This window comes from Macaca mulatta, chromosome 14 (genome assembly GCF_049350105.2).
Source record: "Macaca mulatta isolate MMU2019108-1 chromosome 14, T2T-MMU8v2.0, whole genome shotgun sequence".
NCBI classification, from domain to species: domain Eukaryota; kingdom Metazoa; phylum Chordata; class Mammalia; order Primates; family Cercopithecidae; genus Macaca; species Macaca mulatta.
In genome coordinates, this window is record NC_133419.1 from 121,547,197 (window position 1) to 121,567,212 (window position 20,016).

The 20,016-nt window shown below is 50.7% G+C and overlaps 1 protein-coding gene across 1 annotated transcript in view; it reads left to right on the forward strand.

Moving 5' to 3' along the window:
- The window catches only part of GRIK4 (glutamate ionotropic receptor kainate type subunit 4), a 332,638-nt gene that overhangs the window by 200,890 nt on the left and 111,732 nt on the right, over window positions 1-20,016 (forward strand). Inside the window, exons 7-9 of the mRNA XM_028834083.2 lie at window positions 4,817-4,978; window positions 16,601-16,753; window positions 17,674-17,778. Of these exons, the coding sequence (XP_028689916.1) occupies window positions 4,817-4,978; window positions 16,601-16,753; window positions 17,674-17,778 (420 nt within the window). The remainder of the gene's footprint in view (window positions 1-4,816; window positions 4,979-16,600; window positions 16,754-17,673; window positions 17,779-20,016) is intronic.

The window sequence follows — 20,016 nt, forward strand, 5'->3', positions numbered from 1 at the left end:
CTTCCTCTCTTCCTCCAACAAAACTACCTCAGCTCTAGGACCTCTGCTTGTCTGAGCCCATCCCCAACTCAGCCCCTACGCAGAGCCTGCTCTTGCTCCCTGGCCCAGGTGATGAATAGGCAGTAGACCCAGGAAGCTTCCTGCAGCTCACGGTGAATGGACGCCTGTTGGTAAACCAGGACATTGGACATGGCACATCTGCTGCAGAAAGTGAGGGGCGCCCTTCCATGTAGCTCTCAAGCCGTTATCCATGAGGCCTTCCTTCATCCCAGGATAACATCCCCCTGTATCCACTTGTGGTTCTGACCTGACCTTCAACTATAGCTATTTGGACCCTTCCATACCATTGTATACACAAAGATTTGCACACATGTATGCACATGTGCACACACACACACATGCACACAGTTTTAAAAATGTTTTTCATGTGAAAGCTCAGTGATAAGAAAGCAAGCTGTCAGGATTTTTAAAAATACAGTAATGCAATTCACAGGCGACAGTCAGTGGTTAGCACAGCTTCTACGCATGTTTTTACACCTTCTGGAGGTGTGACAGTGTGTGCTCGGTGTTAGAGTTGGCCACAGTGAGACCCAAGGCATTAAGATGTCGTCAATCAACTGTCCTCAAAACAGCATTGACCAAACAGCTTCTAGGTATCAAGCACTCTGTAGCTGCAATGTGAAGTTCAAAAATGAGGCAAATGTATCTTTACTTCCTGGAAACACACAGCCCTCTGTAGAGAGAGGCCACGTGTGTGAACAAAGACTGCAACATGGGGTCTGTCACAAAGCCACCCACACGTGGAGTCGTGGAAGACCTGGTCCTGGTCTCTGCCCCACCACTTGGCTTTACCAGGTTTCATTTGCTCTATGCTTCACCCTGGTTTGGGACAATGGGAGTCGACGCTTGTTGGGAGCAGGGACCCTCAGGACATCCCTTCCTGGGACATTTGTAAGAAGAGGATCAAGGTCCCCATGAGGACCTGTTCCACCTGAGGGACTGCTTCCAGCCCTTTCTGTCATTGTATAAAGGTTACAACCAGCCAGGCAGTGTGGCTGGGGCGGGGTTGGGGAGGCACAGTGGGAGCCTAAGTGAGCCAGGTGTGCATTCCTGGGTAGGACTCAAGATGGGTGGGCAGCAGAAACTGGGTGAACTTTAATCCCTTCCATTCCTGAAATGTGTTAGTTTTATGAACTGTCTCCACAAAATGCCCCCACCACTTGACTTTGGATTTATAAGAAATGTTTCTCTGAATAGATGTAGAGTAGCATTTCCCAGATTACGTTCTGAAGCATGCTACTGCCAGGCACTCATGGATTTTGGAGGAGGAAAAAAAACCCACGGTCCTGATTTGTTCCATGGTCAGTGTGTTTGGGAAATTCAGGGTTAAACAAAATGAAACCAGCTGCTTCGCTGCCGTACTTTTTTCAGCCTTTAATAGGCTAGTGAGTATTATGAATCTTGAAAAGGCAGATATAATGTGCATTGTTTTCCAGCCTTATTTGAGCATGGAAACTTGTCTTCATGAAATTTCTGGAAACCTAATGCCCTGAGGAACACACTTTGAGAAATACTGGCACAGAAGATGTTCATTGTTTGTAAACTAGTGGTGGTCAGCTATTTCCCATGTTCTTTTAGACAATAGTCTTCAATAGCAGCAGGAAAGTCTAAGTTTAGATGAAAAGAAGAATTTCCTAACTGTAAGGATTCTTAGATATAGAACCTTAGAGTGTCGTGGGAAATGGCAGTAAAAGAATGTGCCCCTCCCCCTTCCTTGTCCTTCCACAGGCTATCCCATGAGTCATTATAAACAGAACAAATTATCAAGGAAACTTCTGGAATCTTTTTATCTTTTTATCTGGTTTGGCCTTTGAAAGTTGCGTATAATTGAGGGATAAGAAGATAGGAATAAAAAAGCAGGAAGACAGACTGGCTGACTTCTGGGTAGACTGTCTCTAAGTGTCTGTAATTAACTCATTCATTCTTACTCCACCTAGAACATGCATTTGAAGGGAATACCTTCCTAACTTAGGTTTCCAAGACAAGTGGAACTGAAGAGGCAGAGAGCCAGAAGCTGCCCCAGATTTCACTGTGGTCTTTCAGTAGCTGTTGTATTTGCCAAATATGATGCTAAGCTTTGCATGCATCTTACTTGTTCCTTGAAATAACCTATAAGGTTGCTAATATTGTTTCTTTTTTAAAAACGAGTATCTGAAGCCCAGAAGGTTACAGACCTTGCTTAAAGTCATACAGCCAGTGCGGTAAGGAACCTGGATTTGAACACCAAAGCCTGAGTCCACTATATCACCCCAGCTGCCACTGTGAATCTGTGAACATCCAGGGCCTCAGGGCTTCCTTAAAATGAGCCTCCATCCATCAGGCTATGCATGTGGGGAGAGGATGGAGTTGAGCTGATGTGTCTGCCCACAATGATAAGGAAGCCAGGGAAGAGCCCCTGGCTCTTTTCCAGCCCCTGCCAACTGTGCCCAGGTTTGCCCACAACAGTCTGGCTCTGCCCCAGTCACTGCACCCTTGCCAAATGAATCTTCTTCTCATTAGCCGTCTGCCCCCTTGTGCCTTCCGATAGCCCACAGCACATGGGCAGCTGCCCTGTTAGAGAGATGGGAGATAATATCAGTGTAGGAATCAGTACATTCTCTGGCATGTCCTTGTTCCCCTAATGGGAATGTGGCAGGATCCAAAATACACTTAATCCTTATCCAAATCCACTCTGTCAGGCATTGGTGGCTTCAAAGGAAGCTTGGTACCTCCAGTTTGCACGTGTAAGCTAATGAATCCAGGCTTTGGGCAGGTGAGCTCAGGCCTGCAGCCTGAGACCTTGGCAGTGACTGGAGCTGTGTGGCAAGGACACAAGGGTGGTGCCAGGGGCCTACAGCAGCTAAGTCTTCAGAAGAGGAGACTGCCTGGAGGAAAGCAATATTTCTGCCTGCCTGGCCAGAAGGAAAGCCCAAGGCGCTTGCCATCTGTCATGTCAGGCTGAGTAGCTGATGGGCTAGTCCTTGGGTCTGGAAGTCCTGTGTACCCCCAGGGTGTGGAGCTGTGTGCAAGGCACTTGGAATGAACATGCAATGAATGTGATTTTTGTGTGAAAAGGTGGCCTGACACACATTTGAAGGCATCTTTCTGGGAGCAGGGATCAGTGAGCTGGATAATCTACACCCTCTTGACTGGTTTCGCTGTACAGGGCCCAGGGAGATCTTAGGGGCCAGGGCTCCCAGCTCAGAGGAGGACACTGCCCCTCTCTATAACTCTAACTGGCCTTGGTGCACTCACACCTGCTGACTATCACTTGGCCCCACCCGGCTGATTGCATGAGGACCATGGGTTGCAGGGAGAACGCCTTTGAGCTTCTAAATATCACTGCCTTAGATGGGGTTTCCCTGACTGCCTCATCTAAAGTAGCAGTCCCTCACCCCAAGTCCCATCCCCCTAGCTATACAAAATGATGATGAATTTGTTTCCTGACTATCTGTCTCTTCCACTAACTGCAGGCTTCCTGAGAGCAGCAACTGTGTCTCTCTCATCCGTATCCTCCATGCCTAGAACCATGTCTGGCACATGATAAATGCTTAAATGTTTATCAAGTGAATGCAAAAATTAGTGGTAAATGAAGGCACCACCCACAATCCCTCAGGTTGAGGTTCTGGGAAAGCAAACTTGGTTTTGGCATTCCCCCGCTGACAGTTCCCTTGGGTTCCATCACACCTAGGACAAAGGGCACATTCGCAAGCCTGGCATCCTCACTCTTATGGTCTGGCGTCTGCTGACTGCCCCAGCTTCGTTTCTCACCATCCCTCTCCCAGGCCCCCTTGTATCCAGTGTGCTAACCCATGCTTCAGGTGTATAAGACTTAGGGTCCCACTGGAAATGCAAGCTCCTGGGCCTCAGCTCCACAGATTCGGGTTCAGGTGGTGTTAGGTGGGGTTCAGGAATCATCCTTTTTTTTTTTTTTTTTTTTTTTTGAGATGGAGCTTTGCTCTTCTTGCCCAGGCTGGAGTGCAATGGCACAATCTCAGCTCACTGCAACCTCTGCCTCCTGGGTTCAAGTGATTCTCCTGCCTCACCCTCCCAAGTAACTGGGATTACAGGAATACACCACTACACCTGGCTAGTTTTGTATTTTTAGTAGAGATGGAGTTTCATCATGTTGGTCAGTCTGGTCTCGAACTCCTGACCTCAAGTGATCCGTCCGCCTCAGCCTCCGAAAGTGCTGGGATTACAAGTGTGAGTCACCGCACCCAGCCCTATCATTTTTTAAAAAGGAACCTGGATGATGCTGACGGTAGAATCACACTTTAAGAAGTGACGTCTTCATCAAAGTACAAGTACAGCACGGGCAGTTGACTGAAAGGGCCATGCACTTTCTCAGCTCTGTGCCCTTGTATATGTGGGGATTTCTGGCTGGAGTAGCCTTTGACCACCCACAGTTCTCCAGAAAATGCCTATATATCCTTCAAGACACCGCTCAAGCATCCCACTTCCCGTGGAAAAAACCCCATGTGCCTAGTGCTGCCTCCACTGGGCACATGGCTTTTTTCTTTCTTTCTCTAGCTAGTGCATCTTGTATATACTTGTTTAGAGATCATTCTGCTTTTTTTTTCCTCCTCCACCCTCCACTATTACAGTGTTAACTCCTAGAAAAACTACTCTCATTAACTCTGGACTCCTAGGTCCCAACAGACTGTCTGGTGTTCTCTGGACTAGAATGAAGTACCCGGACGTGCTCTACTGAAGTCCATCCCTCACTTCACCCTTTCCTAACTATGTTCTTATTTCTGATGCTGGGTCTTTCCAGGAGTTCTCACTCCAGAGAATGGACAGCCTTGTGGATGATCGTGTCAACATCCTGGGATTTTCCATTTTCAACCAATCCCATGCTTTCTTCCAAGAGTTTGCCCAGAGCCTCAACCAGTCCTGGCAGGAGAACTGTGACCATGTGCCCTTCACTGGGCCTGCGGTAAGTACCCGCCAGAGCTCTTCCTGGTGCCCCTTGGCCTCTGCACATCGCCCCTCTGTGGACCAGCCCCTGGGCAACACACCCTCCTGGAGTCCAGCCGTCTCCCGCTCCCGTCCCAGCTCAGAAAGGGAGGTAGAAAGTGTGGGAAGTGGTTGCAGGGGGTGATGTTTGGGAAGCAGTGAGCTGTAGACAGCAGGGAGAGGCTGTGTGGAGGTACTGGGTTGTCACTTAGTGAAGTCTGCAGGTCCCCCGCGGCCAGACTCTCAATAATACCATTGCCGAGAGCTGCCTGAGTTTAGGATCCAAGAATCGTTTAGAAGGGCCTTTAAGCTGATCTACTCCCTCATTTTTCAGATAAGGAAACTGAAGCCCAGGCTGGAATGGGATGTGGAGTGGGGATGTGGGGGTCTTGTTCAAGGGCAAACATCGAGGCTGTTGCAGAGTGGAACTAACCCCAGGACTCCTGGCTCCTGGTCTGGTGCTCTGTCCACCCCCTGGCCACTTCCTGAGTCAGGGCTCATCCGGAGTGGCTCCCCTCTGCCCAGTCCCTGTGCTTCCTCTCTGCAGTTCTGGCCCCTTCCGGCACGTGTAACGGGAGCAAACCTTTCCATGGCCGTTCTCCACTGAGTTGGATGTTCTTCTCCGTGGGGCAGGCCAAGAATATCTGCTTGTGTACATTTGTTAAGAGCCAAGTTCTCAGGAGACTAGGATTGTGTGGCTTTTTATGCCCTGCCTAGCCCCATTATACACGTTATTTTATTTTTAAAAGCTCCACGAGGCAGCGCTTGTGATGCTCACTACAACTTCCTGAGGCAGCTACTATCAGTATCTCCATTTTACAGATGATAAAACCGAAGCCCAGAAAGGTTAGGCAAATAGCCCAGGGCCACACAGCCAGTGAGCAGAGGACCAGGACCAGAACCCAGGCCGTATGGCTTTACTGTTTATACTTTTAACCTCCGTGCCACTTTGCATCTCTCTAGGACTGTCATTTCCTTGCCATGCTGTACTGTAATTGAGCCTGGCTAGATGGAGGTACAGTGATGCATGCATAATGACATTTTGGTCAGCAATGGACAACTTATATGATGGAGGTTCCAAAGATGATAATAGCACATTTTTCTTGTCCCTTTTCTATGTTTGGGTATGTTTAGATATGCAAGTACGTACCACTGTGTTACAATTGCCTACAGTATCCAGTACAGTCATACCATACAGGTTTGTAGCCCAGGAGCACTACGCTATACCATATAGCCTAAGAGTGTAGTAGGCTATAGCATCTAGGTTTGTGTAAGCACACTCTCTGATGGGCACACAATGAAGAAATTGCCTGATGATGCTTTTCTCATAATGTGTCCCCACTGTTAAGCAACACATGTCTGCAGTTACTAGGTATTTGTTGAGTGAATGAGTGAGTGAGTGAGTCAGGCGGAATGATGAGTTATAGATAGAAGTGGAAAAGCATCAGGTCTAGGAGATGGCAATGGAATTAGGTACACTCCTGGAGTGGGAAATTCTCTGGTGAGTTTTAAAAATAGGAGGGATGCCTGTCTTTGATAAGATATGCCCAGAGGCAAAGGCATATCTAGACATCTGCACACTTGGCGTCTAATTAGTGCTTAGTCAACATGGTGACCTTGGAGGCGGGCTGCGGAAGCCAGGGCCTGGACTTAATGACCTTTCACAAAACTCTGTGCTTTTATGATCATGTGGCCTCGTGGATGTCTTAGGAAGGAAGGGATAGCTAAGGAGGTCAGAGCTCATGGAAAACTCAGGAAGCTTTGATCCAGGGAATGGGACAGGAGGATGGGGTTTGAGAAACAGAGTTTCATGAAGGTTTATGGAACCCATCCCAACAAGCTATTTTAGACCTAAAATAGGCAAAAATCCATGGGAAGGACTGGGGAGGGCAGCTGAAGGAAGGAGTCATGCCCATTAAATGGTTTGAGGGACAGAGAGGAACATCTCAAAGCACAGTTTCATGTGCAGGATCAGACTCAACCCCCAGCAGCAATGCAAGCCCTGTTCTCCCAGCCGAGTCTGCTGTTCTTACAGTTCTCATTCCAGTATTTTAATAGGTGCTGACCAATTTGAAAGGCTTGCAACACAGTATCAAGAAAGGAAAAAAAAAAAATCTGTCTCTTTCCCTTCAACCCAAGCCTCACCACATTTGGCATCTGGCCTAGTGAAGTAAATGGTCCTAGGCCCTATTTCCTCATTCTCTCTAAGGGTGTCTGCCTTTGCATTGATGCTCACATTGGCCGCGAGCAGACAAATGAGGGTCCTTCGGTTCCTAGTGGGCTTCTTTGTAAGGATCCAGCACAAAGGCCAGGAGTGCCTTTCAGAGAGCTGTGGGTCAGCGCTGCCATGGTCAGGCAGGCTGAAAAGATCACTGGCCTTGGAGTCACAGAGCCTGGAGTCGAATACTGGCCTAGACGCTTTCTCACCATGTGATCTTACGTAGTGATGTAACCCCTGTGGGCCTCAGATTCTTTTACCATAATTTTAGGTGAATTATGCCTGACTGTCTTAGAGCATTATTGTGAAGATGGAATCAGGTATGATTCTATCTTCAATTCACAGTTATTCACCAAGTAAGTTAATATAACAACCTATATATGCCAGATGCTGGAATAGGCATTATTAAATATATCAGGCAGCTTTTGCTATGTAAATGCTGTGTAACAGCCAACTCCTAAATCTCATGATACACAATAAATATGCATACAGTACACATTTATAAAGCCCGTGGACCTGTGGGTCAGCGAGGGAGCCACTCGTCTAAGCTGGCTCGGTTGGGCAGCTCTGCTGCTCTGGATGAGATCTCTCAGCATGCATGGGTTGGCTGATCCAGACTGGGCCTACTTGGGGCCAGTACCTCTTCCCCTGGACCAGCAGGCCAGCCCAGCATATTCTCATGGTGATGACAGAAGGACAGCAAAGCAAGTGGAAACACAAGGACCTCTTAGTCCTAGGCTCCCAGAAAGGCACACACTCATTTTCTTGGCCAAAGAAAGTCACACACACAAACTCCATGTTAGGGAGTGAGGAAATGTATTCTACCCTTTTAGAGGAAAAAAATGCAAAGCCGCATGGTAAAAAGTCTGAATATCCAAATACAGAGTGCGTCTTAGTCCGTTTGTATTGCCATCAAGGAATACCCGAGGCTGGGTGATTTGTGAAGAAAAGAGGTTTATTTGGCTCCTGGTTCTGCAGGCTGTACAAGAAGCCGGTATCTGTTTCTGGTGAGGGCCTCAGGAAGCTTCCATTCTTGGTGGAAGGCAAGGGGAGGGGGCGTCTGCAGCTCACATGGCAAGAGAGAAAGCCACAGAGAGAGGGGAAGAGGTGTCAGCTCTTCTCAACAGCCAGTTCTTGTGGGAACTGGAGTGAAAAGTCACTCGCTCCCATGAGAAAGGCACAAAGCCATTTGTGAAGCATCCACCCCCTTTATCCAACCCACCCGGGTCACTGCCACATGAGACTTGGGACCAAACAAACCGTGGCAGAGTGGGATGAAGGGCTGGCTCCATCACATAGTCACACAGTGAAGATCAAAGCCACTGTCCTCCAGATGCACCATGCAGGAGCAGGGTTCACCTCCACCTCTGGGAAGGTGACTCCTGGGCTTATGTTACTCTCATGGAAGCGGAGGAAAGCCCCTGAGTTCTGCCTGCAGAGGTCGGGGAAGGCTTGCCGGAAGAAAGGGAGGCCAGTCATTTGCTGCTCATCTGTGTGCAATACACCAGGCAGGGTCACGGCATCCCAGTGGAGCAGGGGCGCTGTGCTGACTCGCTCAGTGGACTGGAGAGGGTGTCTTGTCATGAGGATGCTGCCCAGGGCCGTTTAAAAGATAGAAACCCTGACCTCGTTTATCTCCTTCCCAGTCCAAAGTCAGACTTCCGAAGGCCTCAGCATCTTATGCCCCGCAAGAATGCTTGGGGGGTATTCAGTGAGTGGGGGTGTTCTCTGAGGCTCTCTTGGTGCTGCTGGTGGAGAATAAGAGTAAAGATGGGCTGAGCTGCGCGGGCTCGAGGCTGTCTCATGGGACTGTGCGAGGAGCATCTATGTGGACCTCAGGCCTACAGCTGGTCCTTGTGCCGGTCACAGATTCTGCGTCTACTTTAGTCAGCTTTCTCTCAGCCAAGCCCCTTTGGTTTTCTTGCCAATAAAATGGACAAGTGTTCTTTCTTCCGGAGGACAGCAGGGCGCCCACCCCACTGGGTTTCACCTGGGCACAGAGCTGAAGACTCCTGTAGCCCTTCCCATGAAATTATCCCGCCTTCTCCTATTTTCCTCCTCAGGGCATCCTAGTAACAGTTAAGAGTGGTCATGTAGCCCTTTTGGACAAGTGGGGAAACTGAGGCATGGAAGTGCTGGATGGCACATCAAGGGTCCCCCGAGATCAGCACTCCAATATAACCTGGAGTAGAACCTACATTTGTCTCCCAGTGCCGGAGAACCTTCCAGCTACTGACTCTGTGGCCTCTGAGAGGGAAGGGAAAGTATTCCAGACACTCTCATCTCAGCGTGTGGAAAGGAAGCTCACGGCAGCAACAGTAGCAACACACCTTTCTCAAGGCTTCTCACTTTAGCAACCAGCTTTTGAAAAGTGGTGCCTCTTCCTGTCTCTTTGGAGGCTGAGAAATTCACAGCACAAACAGCCCAGCTCTTTTATGTTCTGGGGAGCTGGAAGGCGAGAGGGAGTCGGTTCCAGGAAAACAGTCTGGTTCTGTCCCCGCCATCGAGCGTTCTACAAAGGCTACAGCTCCAGCCTCAGTGGGGACGTTCTCTCTTTCTCTTCCTCTTCTCCCCTTCTTTACCCTTTTCTCCCTAGACCTTCCTTTCTGTTTCTCTCTCTCCACATGATGTTCCCCGCTCTTTCTTCACTCTTGGCACTTTCTTCTCTCCACTGCCTTTTTCTCCTGACTTGGGTAGGTGTCTCCCGCTATTCCTAACCTTCTGGATCAGTCCACGCCCCTAAGCCATACCTGCCAGGTGGCCAACAGGAGCTGCAAACGTGCTTCTGCCTGAGACAATGCAAGCAGAAGACGGGGTGTCGCAAATGGAGACGCACACCCGCTAGCTTCACACGCCGTTCCCATTAATCACGCGGCAAAGAACAAAAATCCTGGAAAATCATTAAAATTACAGATGGCTAGATTAAGTAATTAGAATTTAGGCTAAAGCAGATGTTTGTAATTAAGTGTTTATTTCATTGAATAAAATCCAGATTGTAAGAACTATTCCATGAGATTTTAATGGTTCCTGTCCTGGTTTTATATTGGGGGGTAGAGTTTAAGCTGCAGAAGTTCAGAGACAAATTGGCATCCGGGAGGATCCTGGGAATCCCGTCATCTGGGGCGTGGAGAGAGATGAGGGTTACAGGTGTGTATTTAGGAGATATTCTTATTTTCATATCATGGGAGGGAGAAGGAACTCAGCCACAGCTCCCTGAGTCAGAATTGATTCATCTTAATTTATACAGAGCTTTGCATTCCCCTAAACAATTTGCAAACAGCTCAAAAGAAAATAACAATGAAGAACCAAATGAAAATATAAAAACAAGAGAATCGAGGGTTCATTGCCAAGCAACGTTTTGGTGCCAAGGAAGAGGAGAGGATTTTAAATGAGGACTGAGCCATTTGGGGGATTTAGTATTTAGAAGAGACAGGGACAGGAGAAGCAGAGACAAAAACCAAGAGGCGTGCACACACAGATGAGGAGCGGAGGCCACAGAAAGACAGAGAGGAAAAGGAAATGGAATAAGAGAGCAGAGAAGGGGTGGAAATGGAGTGAGGCAGGGGGGCGCCTCCTTCCCCTGGTGGGCCCAGAAGTGGAGACATGGATGGAGGGCTTTTCTTTTTTTCTTTTTTTTTTTTTTGAGATGGAGTCTCTCTTTGTTGCCTAGGCTGGAGTGCAGTGGCACAATCTCGGCTCACTGCAACCTCTGCCTCCTGGGTTCAAGCAATTCTCCTGCCTCAGCCTCCCAAGTATCTGGGACTACAGGCACGTGCCACCACACCTGGCTACTTTTTTTGTATTTTTAGTAGAAATGGGATTTCACCATGTTGGCCAGGATGATCTTAATCTCCTGACCTCATGATCCACCCGCCTCGGCCTCCCAAAGTGCTGGGATTATAGGCATGAGCTACCACGCCAGGCCCGGAGGGCTTTTGTAATAGAAACTGCTTCTCCCTGACTGTAGCCCCAAATGCTTTCCAGAGCTAAATGAGTAAGTAATAGCGGAGGGAGAAAGCAATTAGGAGAGGGAGAAAGATGCTTTGGGATGGAGATCTGAAACAAGATGGAAAAATTGATGAGGCAGAGAGATGACAGGCTCGCACACCATCAGAGGAGAAATTGGGTGAGGGCAGGAGATTGGTGACTGCGCGGAGAAAGCTGCAGGCACAAGGGTTGGGAAGTGAATTCTCAGAGCAGTTTGAAGGATCCAGGTGAGAAGTGTGAGCAGATTGCCAGGAGCCTGTAGAAGAGAGTGGCCTGGTGATGGGCGGAGGAACCCGAGGAGACTGCACTGGGAGAGAAGACGTTTGGGGTTTAGAAGGGGTCAGCTCTGACCAGCCCAGGCTGAACCACACAGAGGAACCGTAAAGCCCAGAGCCTACGGGGGACTCGTCACTGGTTTCGCCCCTCTGAAGGCCACGCACAGATGGAGAGGAGACCAGAACCTTGAGGATTTTCCTTCCACCTGCTCCCCGCGCCCAGCATCCCTAGCTGGCATTAGTACTAGAAGCACTCGAAGAATCTTGAAGGCCTTGGAGTTGGAGATGCCAAAGAACATTGCCAACAGGCATGCATGGATCTCTCAGCATCCACATCATGCGCTAATAAGAGAGCATCAGCCAAGGAAACCATGTCCCAGACGGAGTGGGAATAGTGGCAACCATGTAGCAGGAACAGGCTGGGGGCTTGGTGGGAGGATGTGAGAAACGGCATGGCGCTTTCTCTGCAACTGTACCATGATGAGGGTCTCTTGGGGACCGGCACACAGCCTCACCGGAGGAAGAGGGGACCTGGGGAGGGGGCCTGTAGACTCTGGGGCCTCGTGCAACAATGCCTCTGCGAGGAAAGGGATCCCCAGGGCCTTGGTACCAGAGTACTCTCGGCAACAGAAACCCTGTATTAAAATGCCTTGTGGGAAAACGGAAATGTGTTATTGCGTGGCTTAGCAAGATTCCGGAGTGATGAGGTTGGAGACCAAATCTTTTCCATCTCTGCTGTGTCCCTGCTTGGTGCCAGCTTCATGCTCAGGCTGGAGCTGGGCTGGCTGCAGCAGTCCAAGCATCCCAACCAGACACAGACATGTCCAGAGGAGAGAGAAGGAGCGTCCTCTTAGGAGACAGGAAACTTTCCTGAGAAGCAAGCCCCTCCTTCCAGGCCGCTGTTCATGGCTCATTGTTCCAATGGGGTCACTCACACAGTCCCAAATCACATATTGGCCTGGGGACCTTGGACCACCCAGGATTCCCTGGGACCTGGGGCTGGCTCAGCCTCCTCTGAAGCTCCTTGCAGCTTGGGACAAGGAAGGATACCTGAATAAAATGGGAGGAAGAAGGGGAGAATGGGTGCTAGGTAGGCAGCCAATGGCTAATGGCTCTTAACTGAGGGGCTAATGTGAGGACAAACAGCCAGTCTGGCCAGGAGGCAAACTGGGTGATGGCCCCAACCCAGGGCATTCAAGAAGCCTGCCCACCACCCCTTCCTGCCCGCACCCTGGCGCCAGAGTCCCACGCTCCCATCTGCTGCTGAGAAGGCAACAATGAAAGATTGCCCCAAGTTGTCCTGGGAGATGAGGCATAAGAATAAATCTGATAGAGCAATGACAGCCTGGGCTTCTCAGCGGGACAGAGGTGGAGGACAGTGCTGTGGAGAGGGGAGGAAGCCAGGCTGGACAAAGGGGTGCCGGGCCTCCAGGCCTTGCTTTGTGACCTTGGGCAAGAGAAGAATGTCTTGTGCCTCAGTTTCTTCATTCGTAAAAGAAGAGAGTCAGACGACTTTTTTTTTTTTTTTTTCCTGAGATGGAGTCTCACTCTGTTGCCCAGGTTGGAGTGCAGTGGTGCAATCTTGGCTCACTGCAGCCGCCACCTCCCAGGTTCAAGCGATTCTCCTGCCTCAGCCTCCCGAGTAGCTGGGATTATAGGCGCGCACAACCACACACGGCTGATTTTTTTTTCTTTTTCTTTTTTTTTTTTTTTTGAGACAGAGTCTCTCTCTGTTGCCCAGGCTGGAGTGCAGTGGCATGATCTTGGCTTACTGCAAGCTCCGCCTCCTGGGTTCATGCCATTCTCCTGCCTCAGCCTCCCAAGTAGCTGTGACCACAGGTGCCAGCCACATCGCCCGGCTAATTTTCTTGTATTTTTAGTAGAGATGGGTTTTCGCCATGTTAGCCAGGATGGTCTCGATCACCTGATCTCATGATCCACATGCCTCGGCCTCCCAAAGTGCTGGAATTACATGCGTGAGCCACTGTGCCTGGCCCCTGATTTTTGTATTTATACTAGAGATGGGGTTTCACCATGTTGGCAAGGGTGGTCTCGAACCTCTGACCTCAAAGTGATCCCCCTGCCTTGGCCTCTCAAAGGGTTGGGATTACAGGCATGAGCCACCGGGCCTGGCTGGATGAGTTGTTTTCTAGAATGCCTTCCAGCTCAAACACTCCGCAATTTTGGGAATCTGAGAATGATGAGATTAACTGGGAGGCAAGGGAGAAGGTGGGACAGAAATTGGTTTATAGTATCATTTAAATAGCCAAACAGAGGAATCTAGAAGCCGATTTCAGTAGGGGCAGCTAACTTCCCCTCAATTTGTCTAAGCCAGAAAGGGGGGGTCTGCAGCATTAGTTTGTGGCACGTGAGAGGCCCATTAATAAAAAAGCCACATGTGCTCAGGGGAAAGCAAGTTACATGGAAGGACAAGGACGGTTGTAGGCTTGCAAAGGAGCATTCGCTGCCATGCAGGGTGAATCCAATGAAGAAGGAACTGAGGGCAAAGGGGAAGAGCAGGGAGGTAGAGAAGAGAGAATGGAAGACAATGGATGGAGGGACTCGGGAGTGTGGCGTCTCAGCCCAGCTCATCCTAGCTCAGCAGGACTGCAGAGATGTCCACTGTTCCCCATGGTGAGAATTGGGTGCCCTTTGTTGCTTAGTCTTTGGGTTCCAGGAGGCTCCGGGACCCAGGGACAGACAGGAGGGGAGTTGGAGCAGGGGGATACAGGAGACTCGATGGAGGCCGAAGGCAGTGGCCTGATCCAGTGTCTCTGTGGAGAGTGGGAAGGTGTTGAGCTATGGTACCTGCCAGATGGTAGTGGCTGAATAAAAGTGGGAATAAAGCAAAGAAGCAAGGCAAGGAGGGGAAGAAGCAGCAAGAGAGGGAGGGAGAGAGGGAGAGGGAGGAAGAAAGCATACAGCAGCCAGGTGGTTTTGTGATGCAGGTGAACTTGGACTGGACTAGACAAACTTTGTTGACTGTTTTGCTCTGTAATTACCTTTTAAAGAGATTATCCAGAGCTGGCTCACCCAGTTCCCCTCATAGGCCTCCTGGCCAAACATGTAGCAAAACTGGGTAGGAAATAAGGCCATCCACCATGCCTGTAGCCCCCTGTCCTTACCACTCCCTGGAGCCTTGCTTAGTTCAGTCAACACCTGCTTCCTGAGCACCTGCTGACATGTGTCTGGAGCTGAGAGCACAGCCCCTGCTCTCAGGAATGCTATCTTCTGACACTGGCCGTTTGCAGAGCACTTTTACAGACTTCTGAGGCAGGGACTGCTGCTTCTCTTTTACAGATGCAGAAATTGTTGCTTACTTGGAGGGATTCACGTGCCTGGGATCACTCAGCACATAGTGTAGGGCTGGGATCTGGACTCTGGGTTTGGTGTTCATGCTTTCAAGGTCTTTCCCCAACACCTCGCTATCTCACACTGCTTACACTGCCTGGAGAGCTTGAAAACCCTGCGACAGCATCCCTCCATCCAGCCTTGGAGGGGCCGGTGTCCCAGGGCTGGCTAGGAAAGAGGCAGGCTGTAAGCAGTCGGTCCCATGGAATGTTGCTCTCACAGGGTCTCCCGTGGGACCCTCACAAGGATGCCATCAGTTGAAAGAGGAGGCTTGGAAGGGGCAATGTTGAGTCGCCAGTGATGGAATGTCTGGTTTCAGTGAAGGAACTTGCTTGGTAATGGGACTGTGTGTGGACTTCTAGCCCTGTAACACCACTCCTCCCAGGAGGCCTCCACCTGCCTTCCTGGCCCCCCTCAGGGCCCTGGCACAGTACTGAGTATATAGTCAATTGCACTTACTAGGGTTTGTTTGTTTGTTTGTTTGTATTGCTAGGGACCCCGCATACATTAACATAGTGTAGTATTATCTCCTTAGATTGCAAGTTCCTCAAGGACAGGTGGCTTCTGTCTTTCCACTCCTACCACCTCCACCAAGATACCCAGCTTTCCCCTCCCCACAGGCTGCGAACATTGTGTCCATTTATTGGGTAGTGGACAGATTTCAGCCAGAAGTTAACTCAAGTCAAGCAGATGTCTTGGGGGCCAGTCACATGACAAGCCCCATAACAGATGCTGTGCAGAATGTAGAGATTAAGGTCCTGTGTGTTCTCTACCCTGAGAAGCTTGCAGTTTAATAGGGAAGATGAAAACGTGGGCACACAACTGTGCTGACCTCTTCCCTGACTTTCAGGCCCTGCATGGCATGACCCCTGTCACTTGTCTGATGGATTGCTTTCTCCAGCCCCACCCCTTATCTCCCCTCCCCTCCCTCTAGGAATGGTCCAACTCTCCACCTTCTAGTCTTTGTTCCTGCAGTTCCATGCTCTGGAATGCCTTTCCCTCTTGCCAGCAACTCCCCATCCTTCAGTGCTCAGTTCCAGTGCAGCATCCTCCATGAAAGACTTTCTCGATTGCCCAACCAGATGTTTCCCTCTTTGGAACCCATCCCCGGCAAGACCTTTGTGGACCTGCCACACTCTGTCTCATGTTCCCCTTATTCGTGCCCTGTCTCCTCGTACCTCCCTTCCCCATCCTGCTGTAATCACAGGAATAGGCTCCTACTCATCTTTGGGCTTTGAACTTACCGTGTGCTTCATACCTACTCATCAAGTTGTACAGTACAAAGTGGACTAATATGAGGCACATTTAGGAAGAAACAATATCGTGGGGTCTTGCAGGAGGAAGTGACCTTCAACTGAGCCTTATAGAATGGGCAGATGGGGGGCAGTGGCCAGGTTCCTTTCTCTTCTTGACATAAGCAGCCCTACCCGCCTCTTGAGGATTCCTGGGAGCAATGGCAGTTGCTTATTTCCCTGGAGCAGAGAAAAAAGGGTACACTTGAAGTCATTTGGGGCCCAAAGGGCCAGCTCAAGGCTTGAATCGCAGAGCAGCCTTTGCCACTATTATGTGTCTTGGGTGAGTACCTGACTATTGGATGCAGTAAAGCTGGCCCAGAGACAGGACATGGGCCAAGGGCGATGAAGGTGCACTCTTATTTCCCTTTCTTTTGCTTTCTCTTTTCTTCTTCCGTCCTCTTCTTTTCTCCCTCCCCTCCCTTCCTTCCTCTACACCCATCACTCCCTCCCTCTGCCTGCTTCCCGGCCTCTCCCAGCTCTCCTCGGCCCTGCTGTTTGATGCTGTCTATGCTGTGGTGACTGCGGTGCAGGAACTGAACCGGAGCCAGGAAATCGGCGTGAAGCCCCTGTCCTGTGGCTCGGCCCAGATCTGGCAGCACGGCACCAGCCTCATGAACTACCTGCGCATGGTGAGGAGCGGCTGAGGCCCTACAGGGCCGTGCCCAGGCTGGTGGGGTGGGACACGTGGTTCAAGGTACAATAGTCCCTCAACTCCAGGCTTCCCCAAAACGTGCCTTTTATTACAGCCCCAGATAAATCAGTGTTCTCTAGTGACCCCAGTTGAATGGATCATGAGCCACATTTGTTCCCTAAGCCCCAATAACCACTGAGAATCCATGGAAGTTTGTTCAGAAGGCAACAGCCCTCGAGCCTTATGCTGTTAATGGGCCCCTGAATTCCAGACTTAGCACCTGGCCTGTCTGCTCAGCAGTGTTCTCAGCAAAGCTCCACACAGCTGGGAAAGGGCGGTGCTGATGGAGACTGGCGTCCCTGTGGGAGTTGCAGGCTCAAGACTTCTAGCTTGGCTGGGTTTCCCATTGTTGTCCTCCCCAGCCATGCCTCCTCTGGTGGATGAATGTGGATCTCTACCCCACACAGAAGACTTCTGTCAGAGAAGCCTGCTGCAGCACAATGTCTCGGACTTTGCATTTAGAGTTAGGTGGAGAGTCATCCTGACTTCCTGTGGGCCTGGGGGTGGGTGAGCGCCTGCCCAGAGAGGATGAATGCTGTGGACAGCCAAGGGCCTGGAGGAGGGGCCGAGAGGAATGTGAGCTCAAGTTAGCACCATGACTGGGTTGGTTTGTGCAGTTGGTATGGCGTTATTGGGGAAGCATTCTTCTCCTACTCCAGGCCAAGCCAAGTCTGAATTGTCTCTGCAGACATCACATTTGTCATCTCAAGATGCCTTGGCTGTGGGTGGGCAGGAGAAGGATCTTAACTGCTTTGCCTCTTCAGGGCATCCTTAAATAGCCCCTGTGTAGAAATCTTGCTTGGGGGCAAGTGTAACCTGGGGCCTGTTTGGTGCTGTAACTCACTCTCTCTTGGACAGGTAGAATTGGAAGGTCTTACCGGCCACATTGAATTCAACAGCAAAGGCCAGAGGTCCAACTATGCCTTGAAAATCTTACAGTTCACAAGGAATGGTTTTCGGCAGGTAAGCACAGCTGTGCCGTGGTGATGGCAGGTCCTCCTCTCTGTTTCCTTCTCTGACCCCAGCCCATTTCATCGATGCCTTTGGTGTTTTGGATGGCCTCCTACTCCCAGTTATCCCCAAGAGCAGCAGGTTGGATCCTGGGCGAGGCTCCTGGCCTGCACCAGCCTCCCCCTTCCTGCCACCAGATCAGTCACTGTGGCTCAGGGACTACACCCCCAGCAAAATACCAAGAGGGAGAGAACTGGGATGAAAGGGGAGGCAAGGGGGTGTCATGTAAGGGAGGAATTCCCAGGGAGGATTTTACTCCCTGAGTCGGACCCTAATCCTGGAGCCCATTTAGACTCCAGGGAGCCTGCTGGCAAGGCAGAGACTGTATCTCATGTGGGCCAAGGAAACCTTCAGTGTTGGAGTGCATGGCTGGGTGTCTCCTGTCTGCCCTTCTCTGACCAACCCACAACTCCCACCCCCATGCCAATGGCACAGCCCTCTCCTGGCCGCTCCCTGCCTGCTCCGTCATTGCAGGGATGCCTTGTCCTTCATAGTTCCTTTCAGCTCCCCACTCCTTTGCTCATTCTCCACCATTACCCTTTTTCACCACCACCACCATCATCATCATCACCACCACCACCATCATGATCATCATCACCACCACCACCATCACCACCACCACCACCACCACCACGATCACCACCACTGCCATCACCACTACCACCACCATCATTACCACCACCATCACCACTACCACCAACACCATCACCATCACGACCACCACCACCACCATCATCACCACCACAAATGATCACCACCACCACCACCACTGTCATCACTAGCACCACCATCACCACCACCACCATCATCACCATCACCACCACTGCACCAGTACCATCACACAACCATCACCACCACCACCATCACCACTACCAACACCACCATCACCACCACCACCACCATCACCACCACAAACAATCACCACTACCATCACCACTACCAACATCACCATCACCACTACCATCACTACCACCATCATCACCACCATTGCCACCACCACCGCCACCACCACCATCACCGTCACCACCACCATCACCACCACCACCAACACCATCATCAACACCACCACCATCACCACTACCATCACCATCACCACCACCACATCGCCACCACCACCATCACCACCACAAACGATCACCACCACCACCACCGTCATCACCACCACCACCATCACCACCATCATCACCATCACCACCACCACCATCATCACCATCACCACCACTGCACCAGTACCATCACACAACCATCACCACCACCACCACCATCACCACTACCAACACCACCATCACCACCATCACCACTGCCACCATCACCACCACAAACGATCACCACCACCATCACCACTACCACCACCATCACTACAACCATCACCACCAAAACCACCACCATCACTACCATCATCACCACCACCACCACCATCATCACCATCACTACCACCATCATCACCACCATCACCACCACCACCACCACTGCCACCACCATCACCACCACCACCAGCACCCTCATCACCACCACCATCACCACCACCACCATCACCATCACCACCATCATCACCATCACCACCACCACCATCACCACCACTACTGCAACCACCATCACCACCACCATCACCACCATCATCACCATCATCACCATCACCACCACTGCACCAGTACCGTCATACCACTACCACCACCATCATCACCACCACTACCATCACCACTACCACCACCACCATCACCACCACCACCACCATCACCACCACCATCGCTACTGCCATCGTCACCACCAACACCACCATCACCACCACCACCTCACCACCACCACCACCATCACCACCATCACTACCACCACCACCATCAACACCACCACCCCCACCACCATCACTACCATCACCACCACCATCATCATCACCACCACCATCACTAACACCATCACCACCACCACCATCACCACCACCATCATCATCACCACCACCATCACTAACACCATCACCACCACCACCATCACCACCACCACCACCCCCACCACCATCACTACCATCACCACCACCATCTTCATTACCACCACCATCACCACCACCATCACTACCACTGTCACCACCACCACCATCACCACCACCACCACCATCACCACCATCATCACCATCACCACCACTGCATCGGTACCATCACACCACCACCATCACCACCATCATCACCACCACCATCA